Source organism: Ctenocephalides felis, unplaced genomic scaffold (assembly GCF_003426905.1).
Source record: "Ctenocephalides felis isolate EL2017-DRISC unplaced genomic scaffold, ASM342690v1 CF-g0.4_SCAFFOLD_01170, whole genome shotgun sequence".
Taxonomy (NCBI): Eukaryota; Metazoa; Arthropoda; class Insecta; order Siphonaptera; family Pulicidae; genus Ctenocephalides; species Ctenocephalides felis.
Window position 1 is genome coordinate 1,834,092 of NW_020537324.1, and position 24,456 is coordinate 1,858,547.

Genomic DNA, 24,456 nt, shown 5'->3' on the forward strand with positions numbered 1-24,456 from the left:
CATGCATGATATGATCGGATAAATCGTAGTAGTAATGATTATTCATGTTTCAAATGAACTTCATTACTTTCACTCCATATTCCTCCTCTATTAATTTGCGCCAAGATATTATTTTTACTCAAGCCTAATTTTTCTTTAAGTTTTGTATCCTGTATTTTATGCTTTTCAGTTCCGTGAGAATATATAAAATTATTATTTTCAAAATATCCCATTTTTATTCGCAAACACGTTTAAAAGACATATAAACGTCTTTTACTGCTACAGTGAAACATGGGCTATCTTTATATAACTTTATTTTATATATCTATCTTTATATAACTTCACATTTCTCGTTCCATCCACGGCTTTCAATCTCTAATAAAATTTTAGATTTCGTTTTGCTCAAAGAGATCCTGTGCGTACTATCTATAGTTATAAATACCTTTAAGAAATGTTGAATTTACCCAAGGGGGCACTGGACCTGGGGCGGGCTCTGAACAAAAATTTAAATTAAAAAATGAACAGTAAAATATTCTGGTGGAATTTTGATATTTTATGGCTTAAAAAGTGAAAAAGATTGAATTTGCGGATTGCTTTCTATTTTTAAATAAACCTACATATTGTAGGTAATTCTAATATTTGTTTTAAATTTCCATAGATTTGTTTGAGAATAGATGATTAAAAGTAAACTTTTATTTCTAATAAAGAAAAACAATTCAGTATTTATGAGTTTTTCAACTTATTCATCTATATATTTATTTACCTAATTGTGATTATTCATTAATTTATAATTTATGATTTTATAAATATGATCTTATTTCACTTAGGCACCATACATTAGATGTGGTCTACTTGATAGTTAACTATTTGTGATTGCCTTTGAATAAAAAGAGATACCTGTTAATTATGTCTTGGGCCCGTAATTTTTCAAGTCCGGTCCTGCTTTTCCGAATGTGCGTAAATGTTTATTTCCTCTCTCCGGACACTGAGTGCGTGAATTTATATCCGTGTCCCGTGTGTGCTATTCCACAGCAATCAACTCAGAGATATACTCATGTCCTTTTTTATTGCATCAAGACATTTAGGCAAAGATTCGATTTGTTAGATCAGGGGACCCCGAAGTTGATGCAATTGGATTCCTTTGTGTCGGTTAGAAGGAATTCGCACTTTCTACCTTGCTTTTGGAAAAACCAATGCGAAAAGCATATCTCTTACATTCAATTTTTACTTCCGAGGCTGAAAGAGAAATTTAAGTTTGTAGGAGACGTCGACTTAACTTCGTTAAAGAGCAATAATATGATTTGTCTGCGATTGATTTTCTAGGCGGGCGATTTTTCCAGAGCATGTTTTCTCAGTGGGTGCTGAATGTAAACATTGTGGAAGTGCTCGGAAAAATAATATGAAAAACATGTTTTCCATTTAGATGTGTGTGCAAAAATAACATTATTTTATTGTTGGATATTTGATTTCTGATTTACTATGATGCATCTGTATGTTAGTTATATACGAGGTATCTTACATATTTTTGAATTTAGTTGTCAATTTTTTTGAAATATTTATTTTATGGAGACTGTATTAAAGAACATGGTTTAATTAGTCTGCAGTGTGTCATTTTATCCATCCGTCCATCAAATTATGTTATTTCAGAGTCATTTTACTCATTGGTTGTTTCAATAATTCATTATACATCTGAATTATTTCCCGCTATACAAATTTATTCCTACCTTTATGGCCAATATATCATTTCACAGATCTCTTCCATAATTCTGCAGCTCTTTGATATCAGATTGCTTGTAGAGGCAAGAACATTACGAATCTGTGTTTTCGGTATTCAGACATCAAATTAACCCCAATGCTTAGATCTTCTCCAGATTATTCTCTTATCACATACAAGCGTCTACGTTTTGAATAGATATATACACATGGGTGCTTTCTAGATGAATTCGATGTATTAGTTTTCTCAAAGCAAATATTACCCGGCGTAATTTTGATTTTATGCCAGTACAGAGCTCGTAATTAGATGATTATCTGCTTTGAATAGATTCGTACAAAAATTATAAATTATAAATAATCATGACTGCAGAAATATAATTGATATGATAGAATATTAGGTTCGCTAAATAGGTTTTAACTAGGGCAGGGTGAAATATTGATTGATTTTAAATGAAGTTCTTTTGTATTTTTCTAGATATATTCTCATATCATATTTTTTCGATAAGTGTCGCGTGTCAAATGTCTATCCTAATGTATTCATACAAACGGGCGAGCTTGAGCGCAAGTGGAGTCGTTACGCAATTTTCGTTTAAAAACCTTTTTTAAAAAGCTCGGTGCCCGTAAAGCCTTTACGACACTTGAATTAATTCGCCTACCTACTGGTGACACTCTTCGAGAGATTTTTATGAAATGGGAACCACTTTAAGGTACAACGATATAAAAAGACTTCGGATAGATATGTGAACCTTAGGGTCGCTAATGTGTGGTGTGGGAGTATTTCTTCAGCTGGATTTGCTTTGCTCAAGTGGACGGTAGGCCGTACTAGAGATATTTTTTGGAAATTGGCAAAAAACGATGAGTTTATTTATATCAAAGGGTTTATTTTGGGGGAGAAGGTAGAAAAGCTCTTGAGTTCATAACTTGCTCGGATGAAATATTTTAGTAGAGGTTTCTGAGTGGATTTATGGGCTTATTTAAAAATTAATTAAATTCGCACAAGTGCGGTTTTTGGATTTTAAATATCTCAAGGTAGTATTCAGAAAGTGTAGAAGATAATATATCTATACTATACTTATATACCTCACTTTATTTCTGCTTGACGAATATATTCCAAAAAATAGGCAGTAAAAAGACATATTTGATCGATACTATTTATATAAATTAGAGTACTTTTTTACTGTAATTAATATAATTATTAGAACTCGTAAATTATTAGGAATATCAGAATTTTATACGTATGTATAACCCAAATTTGTAAAAATTCACACCATTTCACCGTAGCATAGTTTAGAAATCTTCACAAATATTCAAGAGTCTTCATATATTCCTTTCCATGTAGGTCAAATATCCCATGTCAAGCACGTAGGTTTATATAAAGAAATTAATCAAATAAGGTATTTCCCTCCATAAATATTTGCATCGTCACCATATCGAGAATTTTGTGTTTTCCCAAACGTTTCTCATACACATCATGTCTGTCTATAAAGAAGGAAAATAGATGGTTTTCTGAGGGAAATAATATTCATCTATTCCATTTGCGAATACAGCGCAAGTCAAGTGACAATCACAATGATTGCTGTCTGAGGAAGGTCAAAACCATATCCATTATACGAACGTTCCATATGGAATATATACTTGCAAGTAACACATAGGAAAAGTTTGAGATAAATGTGAAAGTTAATTTGTGGAAAATGAATTTTTAATAGTGGCGAAAAGGGAAAGTGATAGTAGAATCAATATAAAGCAGTTCATTGAAAACTAGAGGGTTAAACTTTTAAATAGTGCAAAAATGTAATGATCTAGAATTATTAATTTAATTTTTTGATAAATCCTTTATATTAATTTTTGAAACAGTTCAAAGATTTTAAATTTTTCTTGGCTTTATTATATATAACTCATGAAAGTAAGTAAGTTTAACTAAGTTTAACTTTTTTGAAAAAAAATTAAAATTTTGAAACTAATTTATAATTTAAATGAAAAGTCATTGTAAATGACCCTTTTTTGGCATGAAATTACAGTTATTATCATTGATTTTGGCTCAGTTGTAATCATACAGTTTAGTGTAATATGCGCTCTATTTTAATAAAGCTTGAATTTTGTAGTATTTTTATTAACTTGTTTATGAATAAAGAAAATAGATAGATAGATTTTTGCATTATTACTACTGCTTCTATAAAATAGAACAATAATATTATAAATAATACTGTTTTTATAGAAGTTTTCTGCCAAAATATGCTATAATACTATATTATATCACTGTATAGATTATTTACTGTATTTTAATAAGCTGGATTAGTAAAATCAATATTATTTGATCCGAGAGGTGATATTTAAGAATCAGAATTTTTCTTGAAGATTAAGTTTCACTAAAACATAAGTTCTTTATCCCGTAGAAAATACACTAGATTCGCGAAAAATAAATCTGTAACTGATATATTTTGTTACGATAATGCTTACACTTGACATCATCCTAAAATCGTGTCGGTTTTTCGTCTCGGGTCAGCGAGCACGGATCCGTTGCGCCCGCGGGCACACCGCTGCAGAATGAGGGTCACATCTCGCATACATATCCATCCAGTCGCCGGGCGTGCAGCGTTGTGTTTTGTCGACTTCGTTCAGTTTTTCTTCTATTTTCCTTCCGTATTCCTCTCCTTTGTATGATCTCTGATCCATATTTAACTTTGCGCAGATTTGCGCCCGTCCGTTTGCACACGTACTCGCTTGGAGTGATTCTCGATTTCGGAATATTGCAGAACAGTGTATGTAAATAATATATTTTAAATAACTTTTGTTTAAAGAGTTTTGTTTGTTTTGGATCGATCGGGTAAAGTTTAAGTACGTTGGGTTGTAAAAAAATTATGTTTTAGTTATTTGCAAAAGTTATATTTACAAAATGAAAGTAGGCAGATGTTGAGAGTTTTGTACGTTTGTTTATTCCACTGTTTATTTAAAGTTTTGTCCTGATGCTGCTGGCTAAATATTATTAAAGTTAGTGTTGAGAATAGTTGTTTGTTATTAAATATGCGAGGCACTTTAACCAGACAACATAAAGAAAATAATAGTTGTTAACACATTTCATTGTTGTGGTCTTATAAGACTATTTTTATAAACGTTCCTTTACTAGTTTGGCTCTGTATAATGTGTCTATACAGCAGATTATCTGCTCAAAATAGCGGAAACCTTAACATCGACCTATCATCGCAGCATCACGGCTGATTTTGCCTGCAGCCATTCTCAGATATCTCCGCCAGAGTGCCTAATACCCAGAGGCGCCCAAAATTCATGTGAAATCAGTTGATTGTTTTATACTTAGGGGAGATTTTCTGATTCAACAAAAAGTATAATATAATTATTAATTTGTCATTGAGAAATAAACTGAAATATATATATATATATATATATTTGTCAAATTACTACTACTACTTCTGTTTTCGCTCCCGTGATATCTACTTGAGCTTTTGCATAGTTACGTATTCATTACCCCGGAAATAAATACATATCCCCTTCCGGTCCAGGAAATAAGTTCCAGCAGGACCCCACATGAAAATGTAGGGCGCGCCTTTCCGGCATTATATGTCCAAATGTCATAATTTGTTTCGGCATTTTCGCTTTCTAACTGAATTGCAAGAAAACCATATTCTCGCTAGGTCCCTCGGCGAAGATATTTCTTGACTTAAATGATGACGTGTGATTCGCTTAGGGTTTTCTTGATAACTGAGTGTAATATATAAAAAATGGCAATTAGTAAGAAGTTTTATATAGACGTTTGAAAATAAAAACCTAGTGGACGTTATTTACTTGAAAATATTTTTACTTTTATTGTTCTTTTCGTTAAAGTCTCGTCGCGTCCCGGTGGAGACGCCTGGTAGATTTTTATAAACACTGAATAATAAATATTATTTCAGGTTGTTGTCAAGCTTATCAGTAGCTAAAGTAAAATTATTTTGTAGTATATTCAAGCTTGTAATAGTAGTAATATGACTAATCTAATATTAATAAGATTTAAGCAAATATGTAAAAAATAAACATAGCTATACAAAACGTCAATCAATTCAAGTTTATATGACGATTTCATAAAAATTTTCAATAAAATAAATTTATAATTACAATAATAAAATTTAATGTTTTTTACTGCAGCACTATTTTTCAAAACTAGTCATACTAAAAGTGAAGAGACTAGTTCTGTGGATTAGCATATGCAAATTTATTAAAACTAAAATTCTGTGCCGTAGCTCTACAGTTTTATTAAATTATTCTAAATTGCTACGATGGTATTCAAAAAGCTCCATGAGCACGAGCTTTTTATCTTTAAGTGTTGCACTTGAACCACGTATTAGGTTGAATGTCTATATGAATTCATAAGTGCATGTTTCCTCGTGAAATGATGTAATTTTATATTCACATACACATGTAAATGTAAAAATATAAATGTTTTTTTATGAAATTGTGAAGATTGCATTACTATTTCTGTTATTTGATTCGATAAATACAAAAATAGATTGCTTTCAATTGCAATTATACATCAAACGCTGCGTGCAATATAGCATCAGGAATGTATCTAATTATTATACATTACAGAACTAGTTTGCATGAAATTTATTGAAATACCAATCGACGTTTCGAAATTCTACTCTATTTAATTTGTGCGTAATGAAGCGCCGATTCGAACACAAACATTTAATGAGTAATGCAAAGCGTACTGCGTCAAATAAACAGCAATGACATTGATTTGCTTTCTATAAGATATATGTCAAATCGAAAAGTGTATCTAAGTGAAAAGAATGGGCAGCAAACTCGGTTATACTTCCAACATCAGTTTGAATAATTTATGAATGCGGTGTAAGAACCGGGCCATACATTATAAATGATATTACTGACTAAAGCCCGACTCGAAAAGAAACATCGTGTAGGCATATCCGAACTAAGGCCTTTGCTTAACGCTACTATCTATACCCGACCGAAAGAGATCCATTCCTTCTAACATTATGGGGGGCATAAAATACGTTAACGACATGTTGAGGATGTGATGTATATCTGTGCCACAAATTTTGCACCAAATATTTCTTGTTCTGTCGAATCGCGGTTTTTTTCTCTGATATATTAGCGACAATGAACTAAATGGACGATGGAAGAAATATTTGTAAGCTCCTGAGATACAATACGAGCTTTTTTTTTTTTTTTTTTTTTTTTTTTTATATTTGACTTCGTTATATAACATTTGGTCATATACAAACATAATGAATATACATTAAGAATAAATACATAACATCTTATTACTAAATTAAAATTATATAACTAATTTAGATTTTACAATAAATTCATATAATATTTTATAATTTCTTTCATTTCTTATTATGCAAATCCATGCAATTGGTTTTATTATACTTTTGTCGTCATAATATTTGTCCAGCATTTCTTCTCGTTGTTTTATATACCTGCTACATTTCATAATAATATGTTCTATATTTCCGTCTTCTTCTCCACATTCACAGATAGCTGAAGACCTAATACCAATTTTATATAAGTGACTTGGAAAATTGCCATGGTTTAATCTGATTCTACTTAACGTAGTTATAAATTTTCTATCTTCATTTTTAAGACTTTTAAACCAAGTTTTTTTTCTAATTTTATTCTCTATAGTCTTATATGTTTTTCCCTTTACCGTGTCATCCCAAATTTTTTGCCATTCCTCTTCCACATTTCTTTTACTTATGTTTTCCACATCACTTTTCAGCATAATGTCCATTTTTTCTCCTTGTTTCGTTGCTAATTTTGCTAATTTATCCACCTTTTCATTTCCCTCTATTCCATTATGTCCTCTGATCCACGTAATTTTTATCTCATTTCCTATCAATTTTATATTTTCTAACTCGCTTCGAATTTCTGTATAAATTGCTTCCTCAAAAAGATTTTTTTTGTTTATGCTTATTAATTTTTCTACACAACTTTTACAATCGGTATATACAATTGCTCTTCTTATGTTGAAGTTTTTAATATATTTTACCGCTTCTCCTATAGCTACTAATTCCGCAGTATATACTGAAACAAAATCTGGTAGTTTTATCAATTTTTGAAATTCTTTCTTCTCATGGATCATGGCACACCCTACTTCATTATTTACTTTAGAGCCATCTGTATAGATTTCCTCATATCCTCTACTGTTTATAATATTTGTCTCTTCTTTATTAATATTGACAAAAAATTGTTTACCTTCATCAAACCATAATTTTTTAAGATTAACGTTGTTTTCATATATCTTATAAACATTAGTTTTCTTCATGAAATTCAAACTGTCTACCATAATATTTTGCTTATTATCCCAAAATTTATTATTCTCCATTAATTTTTCCAATTCTTCTAATCCACTAATAATATTTGGCTCTCTTCTTAATATCTTCTTATAAATATATTTATGGATTAAATATTTCCATCTTAGTTTTAGAGGTAATTCTCCACTTTCAACTAACATTGCATTTATTGGCGTGGATTTCATTGCGCCAATACATATTCTGATACATCTATATTGTACTTTATCCAACACCTTTACATGTGGACTACTGTGATAAGCAATGCTACCATAATCTAAAATTGGTCTAATCAAAGTTTTATATAGCTCTAAACTCGTTTGTGGATGAGCACCCCACCATGTTTTGTTCACCACTCTTAATAGGTTTATCCTTTTTTCTATTTTCTTTTTAATATCTTGTATACATTCTTTAAATTTCAATTTTTGATCCAACTTGACTCCTAAAAATTTATTACTATTTTTAACCGCTATTGAATGCTCTTCTGTACTAATATGAGTTGGTAAATCATTCAACCTATGTCTTGTGAATACCCCTATCGAGCTTTTCTCATCCGACAGTTCCAAGCCTTTATCCCTCAACCATCCATGAAGTTTTTTAATATTTTCCTTCATAATATTAAACGCTAGATTTAAATCCCTTTGTTCTACATAAATGAGTATGTCATCGGCATATTGTATAATATTCGTCCCTCTTACCCAAATATTATCTATATCTCTTACATATATAGCATACAATAATGGGCTAAGTATACCTCCTTGTGGTAGTCCTTTATTCACTACTCTTTCACCAATTATTTTGTTATCTTTCTTAACTATTATATTCCTTTCATATATATTAAATGTTAAGGCTGACACCAATCGGAATGGTAATCCTATTTTAATTAATTCTTGGAACATTATTCTTGGGACGACATTATCATATGCCCCTTTAATATCGCAAAAGACAATACGAGCTTAAGATAATTAAAGTACATTGTTACATTATTACTTTACCTCATCATATGATATCGGTTTCTTTTTACAAATGGGAGGCTTCTCTCATTTTTATAGAAACATACTATTTCACCATCTACACTGTACTTTTCTATGTGTATGTACTATACATAAGCCAGTTTTCATTTAAAAAATCCATCCACATGGTACACGAGAGATAATGAGACAAACATTCAAACAACGGCGGCCCCCGAATTGAAAGTTATCTGATTATACGCAGCGTATTTCATGAAAATAATTTCGTTCACGATCTGAATAGTGTATTATGAAAAAAATAATTGAATTTTAAACTCGAAATTTCGTGTCACACGAGCTAATCAACTTTTTGCATTTACTTGATTATAAAGGACCAGAATTAAATGAGGTTTCTTGTGTATTTTTGAAAAATCAATCACTGGCAGATTAAAGTAGATATTGGTATAACAGCAACATTGTATTTAATGCAAGATCAATTTTATATATTTAATTAATCGTTATTTTCTTATGTAAACAGGGAATCCAATAAAGAATCAAAGTAACTACACATGAATCTTTTCTACAAATCTCTTTTTGCGTAACGATTTATCGACACCGTGATTTATTCTGTAGCCCTAGTTTAGGTGTTCCTCTCTTTCGGTAGCAAGGATTACATTTGTAGACTCGATTTCATCACTAAGTTGTTCTTCCACTGGGGAAGGGAAAAATCACCCTTACCGAAACGACGGGCGGAATGATAATTGAAGATCCGGGTAAAAAATTACTCGTTTGGGTAAAAGATACATGATGAAGAAATAAACAGATTCATCATAATAAAAATATAAAATTTAATCAAGGTCTGATTAATCTAGAATTATAAAATTATTTTATCATTTTAAAATTATGATGTGGTCCATATCATGTGAAAAATTAATTGCATTTACTCTCTATCTATGTACTTCTATTTTATATACTAAAATTTTATTTTATAATTTTATTTTTTATAATTACTAATATAATAATTACAAACAAACTAAATACAAACACTGATGAAAAAGCAAACTGTATAGGAATTTTTTCACAAAGATAACACAGTATAGAATGTTTGTCTGTTTGAACATCGTCAGGGTTGGAATAGCCCTTAATTTCATTTATCTTTTGTAATTGTAATACAAACTGAGATGTTTGAACATAGACGAATCTTGTATATTTATATTATTTATATAATAAAGTCTCTCAGCTCTCCAACTTTTCCGAGAAAAACCTTCCATCTGTCCCTCCCTCTGTAAACGCAAGTAACTACGAGATTAGAATTAGAAGAACCTGATAGATGCGAGAAAATAAAAGAACTGTCTATAAATTAAACGATTTTCGAATCAGATAGAAGTCTAAAGAAAGCTAAAAACTATACCTTTTGTTTAAAAGAAAAACTGGCAGGAATCTGTTTTACGCGCGTGCTGAAGTTTTCTTGTAAGGATAATGCAAAACCATCAATCATGTTCGCTCGATTGTGTCTTTAGAAGTTTAGAAAACAGGTATAGGAAATTTTATATTTCTCAATAATTTTATTAACACTTTTTGAACCATTATATATTTTATTTTGAAGGGTTTTTGAATACTGTATAAATTTATGAATATTCTAATTTATATTATTGTTGATACAACCGAATCACTCTGATTAGCTCTGATTTTCAATTTTATTACATTGATGGCTCATGTTTCACAGAAAAATTTAATATCATATTCATACATTCTATAATTAAATTTCACATGATAACAATTGCAAAACAATTTCAATTGCGTATTTTTAATAAATTCCTCGACTACCTTTGTTCCCTCTGGGATATCTGCGGTTCCCATGATATTCCGATATTCATCGAGGGCCAATTTGATGATGCATAAGGATTTAATAAGTGGTATGAATTGGCTAATACTAATAGATAGATGGTAATCCATCGTCTGTTATTATACTAGAGATGCTGCAATAGTCGATTTTCGATATATACACATTGTGATACGAAATTGAATTTTGAAAAATACATACAATTTTTAATTATTTGATTTTTAATTATTTATTTTATACATACACATATGAATATATTCACGAATAAACTTTGACTTTTGAGTTTTATAACTTGTTTAACATCATGTTAAACAACTAAGATTTTAAGGCTGCTGTAAGTTTTCCTTGAATATATTATTACAACTACATTGTAACATTCAGATAAATCCTAGGTAAAAGTCGTCAACTAAAATAACAAGAATCTAAAGCTCTCATCTGAAATCCCACCCTGATCCACTTACAAACATAAAGCGCACCCTCGAACATATAATTATTATCAAATGATGCGAGTTATAAGAGAACACAGAATCCCATATTCTTTTTCCATGATCTAAAATCAGAATCTACCTAATCCGTCTGAGTCGTCCCTTGTTATATAAACTCACTAATATCCGATCATGCAGACATATCATATAGTAATAGTAATCTGACATAATGTATAATCCTTCCAAAATCATATTGGAGTACTTGAGCACCCCGTACTCGGAAAACATACCGCAATATTGAATTCCGAACGATTAATTCCACTTGAACTGTTTCAATATTCAACATATACGTAATTTTTGATGTGTACATACTAGGGATGTAAATAATATGACATGATAAAATTTAGTTTAATAAATGCTAATCTAAATTTCATAACGATCCTATTCACAAAGTTATGAGTGCAAAATTATATAATAAATTCCGCGTTCATAAAGCGGAAATAGCATTATCCATCGTTTATTTAAAACAAAATTTCATAACTCAAAGTTAATCAACAAGAACTTTTCATCTCATTCAACGAAATAATTGTCCATAATTACAAAATAATTTCTCGTTTAACATTTTGAAAACATCACTGCGAACTATGCATTCCCAATTGCGCTCTGGCATGCTAATAATCAATTACGCGAACTAATATAAAACTATTTAAGTTGAAAGTTTCTGAATAATATTTATTTAACTTTGGGTATACGAGCAAGGTAAATACAGTCGAGAAATATTTAAGTTAATTTCCCAAGTATAAACATTCGTTGAGCAGATATATACGTTTGCATTCGAGGGAGAGAGGAAGGCTAACGAAACGTGGCATTTAAAATGATTTATTTTCCTTCAAACGAGAACAAACAACTCTCTGCAGCTTTATCAAACATTCTCTGAAAAGTTTCAGGATAATATCAACATTAGGCGAGCGTGTTTGCATAAAGTTTTTGGAATTATAATAACTAATGTGAATTAAATTGTTATAGTCGCATTGTGTAGAAGAAATACTACACCACACAATTTAGCTAACAATCCTAATTCAATATTATAGTGTTATCCAAATATATTAAATTCCATATCAATAAATAATTTAACACATGTATTATCTTATTTTCAGACTGAATTATCCCAAAATCTGCAACAGCTTTCTGAAAAAGCGAGGTCTACGACAGAATTCATACAACGGCTAAAAGGGATGAGTGACAAGGTTATGGTGAGTTTAATCGCATTTTTGTTAATCATTGATTATGATTATAAATATTAATATTTTTTTATTTTTCAGGAATCATGTACAGAATTTGAACACTTAGTAACAGCACAATGTGATGCATTGATCACAGCTATTTTAAATAGGCGAGATTATCTCCTAGAGGCAATACGATGTGATAGAGAAGCTAAACTCAGAGCACTCAAGGTAATTTTATATTTTTTATATTTCTGAAATACTTTAGTACCTATTTTAATATTGATTTTTATGCCCTGATTAAATTTAGGACCAGGCATCAACTGCTACAGGAAAATTACAACACACGACAGGTTTAATACAATTTTGTATAGAGGCCCTCAAAGAAACGGACAGTGCTGCGTTTTTACAGGTAGGAATAAAAATAATTTATCTGTTTTGTTTTATTGAGTGAAAATTAATGTTTAAAGAGTTTTATAACTTGATTTTACCTACTACTCTACTAGAAAGTAGCGAATTATTTCCACACAATGTTATTTACAAAGAAAATTAGATTTTGCAGTTCTGTATCAAATAAGTATGATGAACAATAAAACTTTTACGTATAAAGTAACTTTTAAAATGCTTACTCTAATTTTACAATTTTGATATTGCAGAGATCTGATATCTATTTCCTCTATTATATAAATTTGTATTTATTTTTTTGACCAGGTGGGTTCAATGTTAATAGCCCGAGTGGCGCAAACGGACATCGCCTGGCATCGGGAGGTGCAGGAGGCCACGCCGCGTGTCTCTCACCAGGTCGATCTCACGCTGGACGACAAGGCCGTTCTCAGGGCAATCGATCAATTGAACTTCATACAAATGAAACGTGAGTAAAAATAGAATTTTTCCATATATATTGATACATATGTGTGAGATCGTGTGAGTGAAGGAAATGAATAATTGATAATAAATCTTTAAATTATATATATGAATATTTGTAGTATTTGATATGGTTCATTTTTCGTTTAAACTTCATAAACCTTATAAAACCCTATAAACTTGATTTTTTATCATTTTTAACTTCCCGTAGGGTAAGTTATAGTAATCGCAAAAAAATCGAAAATGAGAATTTTTATATATCTTTACGTTTCAGAGGTTTCTGAATATTTTGGCATACCTTAGAAAAAATGGATGTATGTGTGTGTGTGTATGTATGTATGTATGTGTGTGCGTGCGGATACAAATTTTCGTCGACGATTTCGGGAACACGGATGAAGCAATTTGAATAATTTAAAAAACCTTCGATCCGTATTGATAAGGAGACGTGCTGATTAGTTTTTGGCGGAGGTAGGTCTAGTCGTTCCGAAGATATGGGGTAAAAAGTGCCAAAAACGGCACCTCAGTTTTTAAGAGAACGGAGCCTCCGATTTTAATAATTCAAAAAACATTTTACTTGTATTGACAAGATGAAGATTTGATCAAATTTTCATAAGGGCAGGTTTAGCGATTTCGGAGATCGAACGAAAAAAGTAAAAAAAAAGCCATTTGGCGGTCAAAAATGATCATATGCACATCAAATTATCAGATATTTTATAGAGAAATAGGCTTATGAATATTACTTTCAAACTTTCGATTCGATAGAGCTTATTTATTTTGTTTGTTATGCATTATTTTCACTCCTATTACTATAATCATATCGTTGGCTATTCGTTGATAATACGATGAAAAACAATCCACGTTCCATGTTTAATATATTTTCATTAAAATAAAATAATGAAAAAACCATATCATGCGAATATGATGATTAAAGGTATGTAAACAATGTATAATTAAAACTTAAATTGGATGATCGCATAAATATTCAATAGGCTTTAAAATTAAAATTAAATTTTAATATTCAATTAAAACTATTTGAAATTTGTTGATAGCATGAAACAATATTATTTTTCAAATGATACACAGATTTATTTATCGAGTGTTTGAATCAAATATAATCGTATTACAGTTATAAGGTTTTATATAATAATAAATCAATATATATGATACCTGAATAGCGGTGTTATGATATAAAAATATTGGGGAATGGAGAATTTTGTGGAAAACAATTTGGCGTTATAGTGCCATTCACCCGTTAAGGCAATTTTCACCTACTTCCGTGTCCTGATTTCTTCCTTCCCGAGATGTATGTCTTATGTTAAATGCATGATCTCAATGATGGCGTGCGTGTAAGGCAAGCAGTCGTACATATCGTGTATGATTTTGTGAATAATTTATTCGTTGAAGTCGAGGGATTCGGGCAATTTTCGTAGTGCTGCGTTTGTTGGGCGCAACAGATGTTCCAGTCTGCTGGTAGTTTGCCAAGTGCTGCAACGGGAGGTCGCGTAACATCGTAATTGCCGTTGCTGATTATACACATCCAGTTACATTGCGCGAAACTCCTAAAACGACGACAATTTATATATTGTTACAAGTTGTAATAGAACCGCGATTCAGCAGCCATGCGATTCAGTTGTTGTAATCAAGTTGGATGTTGGATGTTGGATCCAGCTCTAATGAAATTACAACAAGCGTTTTGTACTTGTTTGTATTCAGATGCTGACTAACTTAGTTACTATCGCACTTGGAACAGTTTAATAACCATTTTCAATGGTATAGTAAATGCTTTAAAGAATATTTCAATTATCAAATGTCAAATAATCGCTATAGAGGAAACTCTTAATCCGGCTATATTTTATTTTTATAAATTGGAAAACAACTCCAATCCACACACTATGGCAATACTGTTTTAAACGAGATACACATTTACAAAATGAAATTTGTCAAAGCTTTTGAGTAGAGATATAGTTTTTTATATTATCTTAGCTAACTTACATTGAATATCAAGACCTTACAAAATTGCTAAAGGGCAAAAAAATGCGAAATCGACACCAATTTATATTATTTTAAGCTACGTTTTTGTGATCTTAGAAATTTACGAATTTAATCGAGTTCATATTAAATTATATTTCTCGAGCATTTTCAATTTTAGCAAGTTATTTTCATTAATATGGTTTCCTCAATATATACCTCTATTTACTCTATTTACTCATTTTAATTAACTCGTTCATGGTTTCCTCTTGTTTTACGTTAGAGTTAACTTTATATTTGCAATGAACATATATGTAGGTATTTTCATTGTTTAACTCATAATTTGATAATTTCAGCGAATTCAGTAGTATTATACATCAAAGTTACACTCGAAATCTAATTTTAAACAAGAAAAATCTGATTTTTAAAAGTTTTTTGCTACATATAATTTCAGGGATTTTTTAAATTTTATATAAAAAAATAAATAATTTTTTTTTTCATATTTTGTGTACATTTGCATACATTTTCTATCACGCTGTTCTCTCGTTCCAACAAGTCGGTTCTATTGGATCGAAATCCGAAACTATCAGAAGCATTAATCTGCATTATGTTTAAGCGAAATAAATTTCATACAATAAATTATGAAAATAAATAATGTATTACACAATCAGATAGCCTAACCTTATTGATAGTATAAAGGCACGCGATATAGTAAAACATTCACAACCTGCCACCATTCTTTAAATGATTTTTCTTCGATTTACATGTTCATCAACTATTAGAGACTTCTTGGGTAACGGATAATATAATAAACCCATAAGCAAGATATATATCCTAGTTAAATGTGGCTTTTGCTATATAAATTAACTGGGATAAGGATTATGTGAATTTGGGTCAGTTGGGGATTTACTTATTTTATACGGTGTTCATTAGACAATATTTAAATGAATAAAGTCGTTGTAAAGAGAAATGTAAAAGATATTATTACTCTTAACTTTTAATAGGGCATTGACTTGGGTAAGAATTTTTTTACACTTTCGAATTTAATTTGAAATTATAATATGCACATGAGTTTAAATTAGTTTTTTTAGATTTGAACTGTGTTTTTACAAGGAAACCACACCCAATTAATAAGTATCTTGGTATATTTGGAATTTAATTGTTTTATGATTTTTTACAATCATCATAGATATATCGTTTTACATACCAGATCATATATTACGTATGAATTGTATGAAACTTTGTTCGCAATTTAAAGTTTTCATAATTTTTCAATCATACTTCAACTATGGAATCGCATTTTGATAACTCCAATAAAACGACCACCTCTATTATTCCCTGCTAATAGTGGCACTTTGTCACGTAGCACCACGTGCTTTTACTTTAGCCACCCGCTGGTAAAAATTATATCCGGCCAATGAATCGAACAAGAGGTTTCCGATAAAAAAAGAAGTAAAACCGCCGATATAATTTTACAGCGCGGCGAGAAATAAATCATTTTCAGAAGCGTTGTGCCGTTTATCGATGGCTCGCCCCGGGCCGCTCGTTCGCCGATAGAGTCGGCCGCGTTGCAAACCGAGCCACCCGTTCAGCGGCGGGGCACTCGGAAACTGATATTTAAATAAAATAATATTATTTATAAAAAATGTATAATGCTTATAAACCAACGGTTGTATGATCTGTAAAGACTGGTAAAAATATTCCTCCACCTGTAATCGTTACAACTTTCCTTATATAGGTCGGTGGTCTAGAAAATGCTTCATCAGCAGGATGTCTCCCGACTATATATAGGTCGGTTTGAATATGCTTTACCAGCAAAATAGATCCTGTAACTACATTCTGGAAAATCTTTGCTCTGAAATTGAATTTATTCTAGCTATGTGCAACTCCGAAATTGAGTTGTTATCTATTTTAGATTTTATCAGTAAAAAAATATCCTGGTGTTCTTCAATTCTGAGAAATACTTGCTTTGATATCTACATATATATAAAAATAAGTCGGGTTTTCCTTCCTGACGAAATAACTCCAGAACGCACGAACCATGCATTCGTTGGTAAGGTCTCGGGCTCCGCAAGGTTTATAGCTAAGAAAATTATTTGTGCATGGCATCGTGCCTTAATGCAAATTGCTGGAACTTCACGCACCGTAATTAAAAATTCGAGTAATGGCATTAGTAAGAATTATCAGAATTATGCTTGGTTAAGTCAACGAGCAATTCTTGCCGCGAATAATAATGATATACACGCTCTGAATTTCACCATTCAATCAAAAATTGCTGGCGATTTGGTGACATACCAATGATTCCGACTGGTCTTTTGTTTGACTTCAGGTTTGGCAGTTATACGTTGTCTGTTCACGAGTTGGAAAACCATCCGCTTTGTTTGTGTTAACGTCAGACCAAAAAACAAAAAATGTGGTCCAAAGAGCACAACAATGAAACGGATAATTTGCGGATTCACTTTCATTTGCTTAGAATTTCATTTGTAATCGAAATAAATTCATTACTGTTATGTAATAAAATCAAATTTTTCTTTTTCAAATATAAAACAAACAAAAAATTTCTTCATCTTTCTCACGAAACCATCTGGTGGCGAAACGGAGTTCGTCGGGTTTGCTAGTTAGATAATTTAGTTTAATTTTAGTCAGATAAAGCCATGGTGACTTTAATAGATACTTTAATTAAAAATTCATCATAGAAACTTAATGTATTGGGAACAAACACTGCCAACATTTTTGGAAACCCACTGTTTTCATCTCACCCTTTATGACTGACATGATTCTATATTAAAACTTTTTTTCTCGGTGTATTGTAGTTGCAATGTCTGACGTGACACATTTTTCACTTTTTAAGGTCAGACACATATGACTGCCATGGTGTTTAACGTGTTAAACTATTATATCTTAAAACTAATGATTATTAAAAGTCTATTACTGTCTTTTCTAAGTCGACTACCCCTGGGCTAGATCGAATGCAAATGATAAAACCGTTCGAACTCGGAATCTTTTGCTCACGTTGTATTTTGACCTGCGATTTTTGTTTTCAGATAAAAGTCAAAACGTACTGTTCGACTGTGTCACTATAAATCAGCGATAACTTTTTTTAGTATGCGGAAAACGCTGTTTGTAGGACAACGGGATTTTTTATAACATGAACTACGGGTGTATAATCGAATTGAAGCTTTGTATGAAGTACATCGTTAATGGAAAAAATAGGTCAATGGGAAAAAAATATTCTAGAAGAAAAAAGTAGATCACACTGCTTGATATCGAGCTGGCTGAGTTTGGGATCGAAGTATTTTTGGCTAGCTCACATATTCCTATATCTATATATACCTAAAATTTTGGTTTTTATAAAATAATGTTTTAATTTATTCTGTTATATTTTTATTAAATTTACTTCAGTTCTATTTCTATTCTCCCATAAAAATATTATTATTTTTTATGTATGATCGTAAATAGAGTATGTAAAGAGAAATTGTGCATGAACTTTTGACAGGTTGGCGTGAGCATGTTAGCGTTACAATGAATAATGAATCTATAAAAATATCAAATATAATATATAGTTGTTTGAGCATTATTATATAACAGTATATTTCGTTAAATTGCAAAACAGCTGCACAGGATGGCGAGGAAAGACAATTCGCAGGTAATGGATTAAATAACACCTGTCGATGTTGTGAAACCAATTAGTAATCGATAGACACGAATAAAATTAGTTGATATGCACTTGTGATCAAAGATTATGTAGATACTACATATTGTACATTGTATGAAAAATTTAGTAGTAATTAATAACCCTTGAAATTTTATTTACCAAGTGTAGAGTTATTCAATCAACGCCTTCATTTCTTGAAAGCATTCTCACATTTTGCAATTAATCATCCGAGTGTTCAGTTGACACTCAAAAAACTCACACTTAATTCTGTCCTGAGACTTGAGTGGTTTTTCTCATACGCCATTCGAATTGTAAATGCATAATATATAATTATCTAGTACAGTTATATGTATATTTAATAGATCAATAATCAGTGTGTTTATCTACAGTAGGATGTATTTATCATATGCCTTAGGAGAATGCGACAAAGTATATGTTAAGACGATAGAGACGATAGATATTTATAGTTTTGTGAAATATCAATAAGTATGTCGTGAGCAATAAATAATTTTAATTATCATATCCCTTAGCACCAAATGCTCCTATAATCATTCCCGAGGAATGCAGTGCTGAAAATAACTCCGTGACTGTTGCTTGGCAGCCTCCGCCCCAAAGCCATATCGAAGGGTATGTCCTGGAACTGGACGATGGAGCTGGGGGCGATTTTAGGGTAAGTATTCTTAAAAACATCATTTTTTTAATTAAAATTTTACTTTGAACATATTTTGTTCAGCAGTCATTATTCCAAAAAATCTTCGACAAATTTTATCTTTTAGATCTTTATAAGGAAAATATTATAGTTTCCATCGTTGATGCCATCTGCTTCATTGTAATATCCCTTTCGGGATTTCAGATCTCATCTAAAAACCTCTTAAAAATTTACTGTTCTTGAAATTGTTTTAGAATCCCCATTTATTTTAGAGACGAATTTGTGATCACATGCTTTTTATAATAAAGAATAGTTTAAAAATATGAGAGATGAGTGACTAAAAAAGCACGTTAGATTTTGTATTCATTTTAATAATTCTACATTGAAAAGATATTTTTATGCAATGCCTGTAATTGTGATCATACATAATACAAATAAACTAGATAGATATACAGGTAGGCAGATAGACAGATAGGAAGACGGGTATAAAAGTAGACAGGTAGGCAGGTGGGACTGGTACGCAAATAGACAAATAGAAAAGTAGACTCTTAGACAGGTACATTGGTAGACAGATGGATTAAATCGATTGATTGGGGATATCAATTATTTACACATATTGGGTAGTTCATGAAAGTTTTCTTAAGTCAAAATGCTACCTATGCCTAGTTCACTTCGAAAATATTTTGTGTTAATATTTATTCTATACTTCTGGGCGATTTAATAATTACTGATCATTCAGCTGGTAAATATTGACCCTTATTATTTACTTAAGGGTCGATTTACAAGATTTTATATATAAATACTCAGTTTCTTGATTTGATTTCTGCAGTAAAATCATAAGGCCAAAAATTCAATACCCATGCGATTTGTAAACATTTTGTTGCCATAATTTTACGGTAAATCAGCAGGGCAGTACATTGTCCATTTTTCTTTTTATTACTGACGTTATATTCCACCACTAAGCGATATATATCCTCATTAATTACGTAATACGACTTTCTGTAAACTTTTTATAATTCATTTTACCTCTCGCCCACGGAAGTTTTTCTTGTTCCGCCAACTTCCAACTGGCCGCGAGTTACGGATACTTTCGGCGTTCGTTTGTTCCGAGGACTTTTTACTATTTTTACGGCGCTAGAAAACGCGAAATAGTTTATTTTTAATGAAAATAATTAAGTTGTTAATGATAAGAAATGTAATTAATGACATGACTCGACTGCCGCGTTGCTGCATGCTATATGTTAATTAAGGAATTTATCATTCGCGTTTTCTATTGCATTTTAAATATGCGTATAAATGGATTTTTAATTCAGCCTCGATAAATATAAGTCGACGTGTGGATGTGGATTGAGAAATGATTATTTAAAGGTAATTAATACTGTGGTGAAATAAAATGTAGTGTGAATAATGAGATTTTGCGGTGAACAGTATTAATTTTGTTCCAATTCCGAATCAGTATGGCAAGTCTTTTCCTTAAGTTAAATTTATCGAAGCCCTCGGACGGTTATCCGCTTGAGATAAATAGACTACCAGAGACGAAGCCGACTACAGGCTTATGTGGATCTTTTTTTAAAACTCCGTAATTCTGTTTCCAGAAGGCGCGATCATCTTATATCATCATTATTCGCGCATTCCATCATTAATCTTACATATCATGAGACGTGACACACATCCTTCCTTCCTAAGACCCTTATCTGTGTCACTTGTCAAAGCTAGTTAGTGCTTTACAACTTTTGCATAAAATATTTATCCGATGAGTGTTTGATTGATACACATGTGGAGTCGTGTTATATTTAGTTATAGTTATAGCTTGTTTATCTAATTGCGCAATTTTGATGTTTGCCTTTGATTAATGCCGAAGTTTTGGTAAATACAGAGCGAGTTCTGGCGGAAAGGAGGTGTAGTAATTGAGCCATAGAGATGAAATGAGATGTTGCAAAAGCGACTTTGTAGCCAACGTTGTTTAAGTGGTCAACTTATTTATTTTAGTTCAATTAAGAATTCTATTTAGAGTGACCTAAATGTGATTACATGATACGTAGATTTTGACTTCATGATTATACAATACAGATGAAATATATTCATATGTGAAAATATTCCTCACCAGGGATTGCTGCATTAATAAAAAATTTATTTGTGTGACTATTGTGTTTGGGCATCAGGCAATTGGCATTTACCCTTATATCGTTATTATTATGCCTGATTCAGTTTTTTTTCAATTCGCCATCAGAATACTTCCCACGATTTCCTCCTCTATTAGTATTTTCGACTCGAATTCCTATCCGTATGTACTAGGGTTTGTCGGTTTTCAAAAACCGGTTTTAAAAACCGGTTTTTTGGCGAAAATTATGGAATTCGAAAACCGGTTTTTTAGTGAAAAAAGTCGGTTTTCGCTGTATAAATGGAAAATGACAAATATAGCCAAATATAAAAGATAGATGAAAGCGTTTTGATTCTTGTAATCATATTGTTTCAATAGCATTTGATATCTTATCAGTCTGCAATGTTTCTGAGAAAGGTTTTGTATATAATAATTTAGATTTTTATGCCAGTAATTTAAATCAGTGTGATTTTTTCTTGAAGAAGTAACTTCGTCTACTCAAACTTACAAAAAAGAGTTTTAAACTCTAGAAGCCACAAACTAAAGAACAAAAAACTTAGAATTATTATATCAGGCTTTAAAAACAATTAAACATAATTTGGTCGCAAGTATGAGAGTATTTTCTATTTCAGGAAATTTTGTGAGTAAACAAAGGACACGTCTAAGTAGCAATTCGATAGACGTTCTCAATTTTTTTAAATCATATTTTTTTAAACAAAAAATAATTAGAATGTTTAAAATTAATTAATCAAAATTGTTTTGAACAGAAATAAAAGTTTGGCCTAATTATTTTTAAAACTAAAATTGATATTAACAAGTATGTATCAACATGTATCTAATATTTCTTTATTTTTTTTATTTAATGATTTTTTCTTATTTAAAAATGTATTATTTTTATTTATTCGAAAACTTTCCTTTCACTATCATAAAAAATATTTTCATTCTTATATGTGAAAATGATGCACGAATAACGAATAATTATTTTCAAAGTTATTTAATCAAGATAAACTATTATTTTTTTGTTCTGCTAAATAAAATTAAAATAATTTTGTTTACTATCTATAAAATTGAACAATAAATAAATTCAGTCAAATACTATTCTAAATTACACTAAAATTGCGGATAAATTACAGAATATTCGAACAAAAATTTATTTTCTATATAAAATTCGAAAACCGGTTAAAACCGGTTTTTTAGTAAAATGAAAATTCGAAAACCGGTTTTCTGAAATGTCGGTTTTTGTATAAACCCGTACTGAGTATCTGTTGGCTACAGATTTTAATTAAAAAACTTGCAAAGAGATATGCAACTAAAATATTAATTAACAATTTCATTTTTATCTTTTGAATATTTGTTGTTTTATCACGAATAAAACTTAGATGCGCTGAATAACGTTTTTTCTTCTTTTTTTCCTTCAAACGCACGTTACGATAGTGAAACATGTTAAACTTTGTTAATTTCGTTTTAAACGAAAAAAATATAGGAAAGTTTGTTATTGCACAACTTGTTTCTTTTATGTTATATATTTGATGTTTTTAAATGAGAAGAAAATCTTTATGAATAGACTTTTATTTACTTTTATTAATAAAATACTCCCAGCATATCTAAAAATATCGGAATACGTATGCATATGCATCGTGTAAACAATATATTTTAATCAATAGATTTGAAAACCACGTTGTGAACATAAAGAAAAAAAAAACAGACGTAGAATTGTACAGATTTGAATATGGAAAAAATGTAAAAAAAATCCTGTGTATGAAGTACACAAAATTCATTCTGCCATTGAGAGTAGTCGCATTTCATCTGCGGCATATGCGCGCCAGTTAAAATTTTATTAGGCCAATATGTGACATGCTGGGCATGATAATGTTCGGGCAGTAATGTTGCTTAAAATAGGATTAGTCGGCTATAAATCGGCATAAATGTCAATGAAGAGGATTAACTTAGCAGGATACGTGCCTGAAATGCCCATATTTGTTATGAGGACTTCGTGGTATGTCGGTAATGTCTCATGGTAATAAACCTTGCACTTGATCATTGTAATTATTGTTTGGAAATATTGATAATATTTAATTGTTTGACCTGCGATATTTGATTTCAAAGAATATCAGATATGTTACTTATGAACGCAAAAAGTAGATTAATAATTCTTAAAAAATATATTTGAAAATTTAGTACCCTCTTTGATTCTTCTTTTGATTTTATGGTATCTGCAAATATGAAAGCATAGTTTTATGATTTTTCTAATTCAATATTATAACATAGCCTGCTTATAAATAACTTAATAACATTAAATTTTCTATTATTAGTATGGAAAAGTTATTTTCTACACCAATATTCAGAAAGTGTAAGTGACAATTAAATTTCTGGCATAACATTTCTATGTCACGATTATTTTCTATGAAGTTGTGTGGTTTCATAGAATTCATCGATTCCGTTCATTCAATATTTTGCTCTTTTGTATGAAAAATAAGTTATTACTGGAAGCCCAAATGCACAATGCATCTATTAATGACGTAACTCGATTTCCACATGGGTTAGGCAACCTCCTGAATTTCTTCCCTGGCGGTCACGTGGCGCCGATTCATAGGGGGCGTGAAACGCAATAAGGGGTAACAGACATTCATATAAATATATATATATATATATATATATATATATATATAAAGGTATATATGTATATGTGAATACATCATGTGTATGTTTGTGTACATGTAGTGTTATTAACGTAAAACTCCCTTATACACAGAAACGGTCATTACACCTTGCACAATTTAA

General features: G+C 30.7%; 1 protein-coding gene across 1 annotated transcript in view; it reads left to right on the plus strand.

The window, feature by feature from the left end:
* Positions 1–24,456, plus strand: part of LOC113365888 (E3 ubiquitin-protein ligase TRIM9-like) — a 306,827-nt gene that overhangs the window by 272,020 nt on the left and 10,351 nt on the right. The window contains exons 3-7 of the mRNA XM_026607428.1: positions 12,373–12,468; positions 12,538–12,669; positions 12,749–12,850; positions 13,150–13,309; positions 19,456–19,595. Of these exons, the coding sequence (XP_026463213.1) occupies positions 12,373–12,468; positions 12,538–12,669; positions 12,749–12,850; positions 13,150–13,309; positions 19,456–19,595 (630 nt within the window). The remainder of the gene's footprint in view (positions 1–12,372; positions 12,469–12,537; positions 12,670–12,748; positions 12,851–13,149; positions 13,310–19,455; positions 19,596–24,456) is intronic.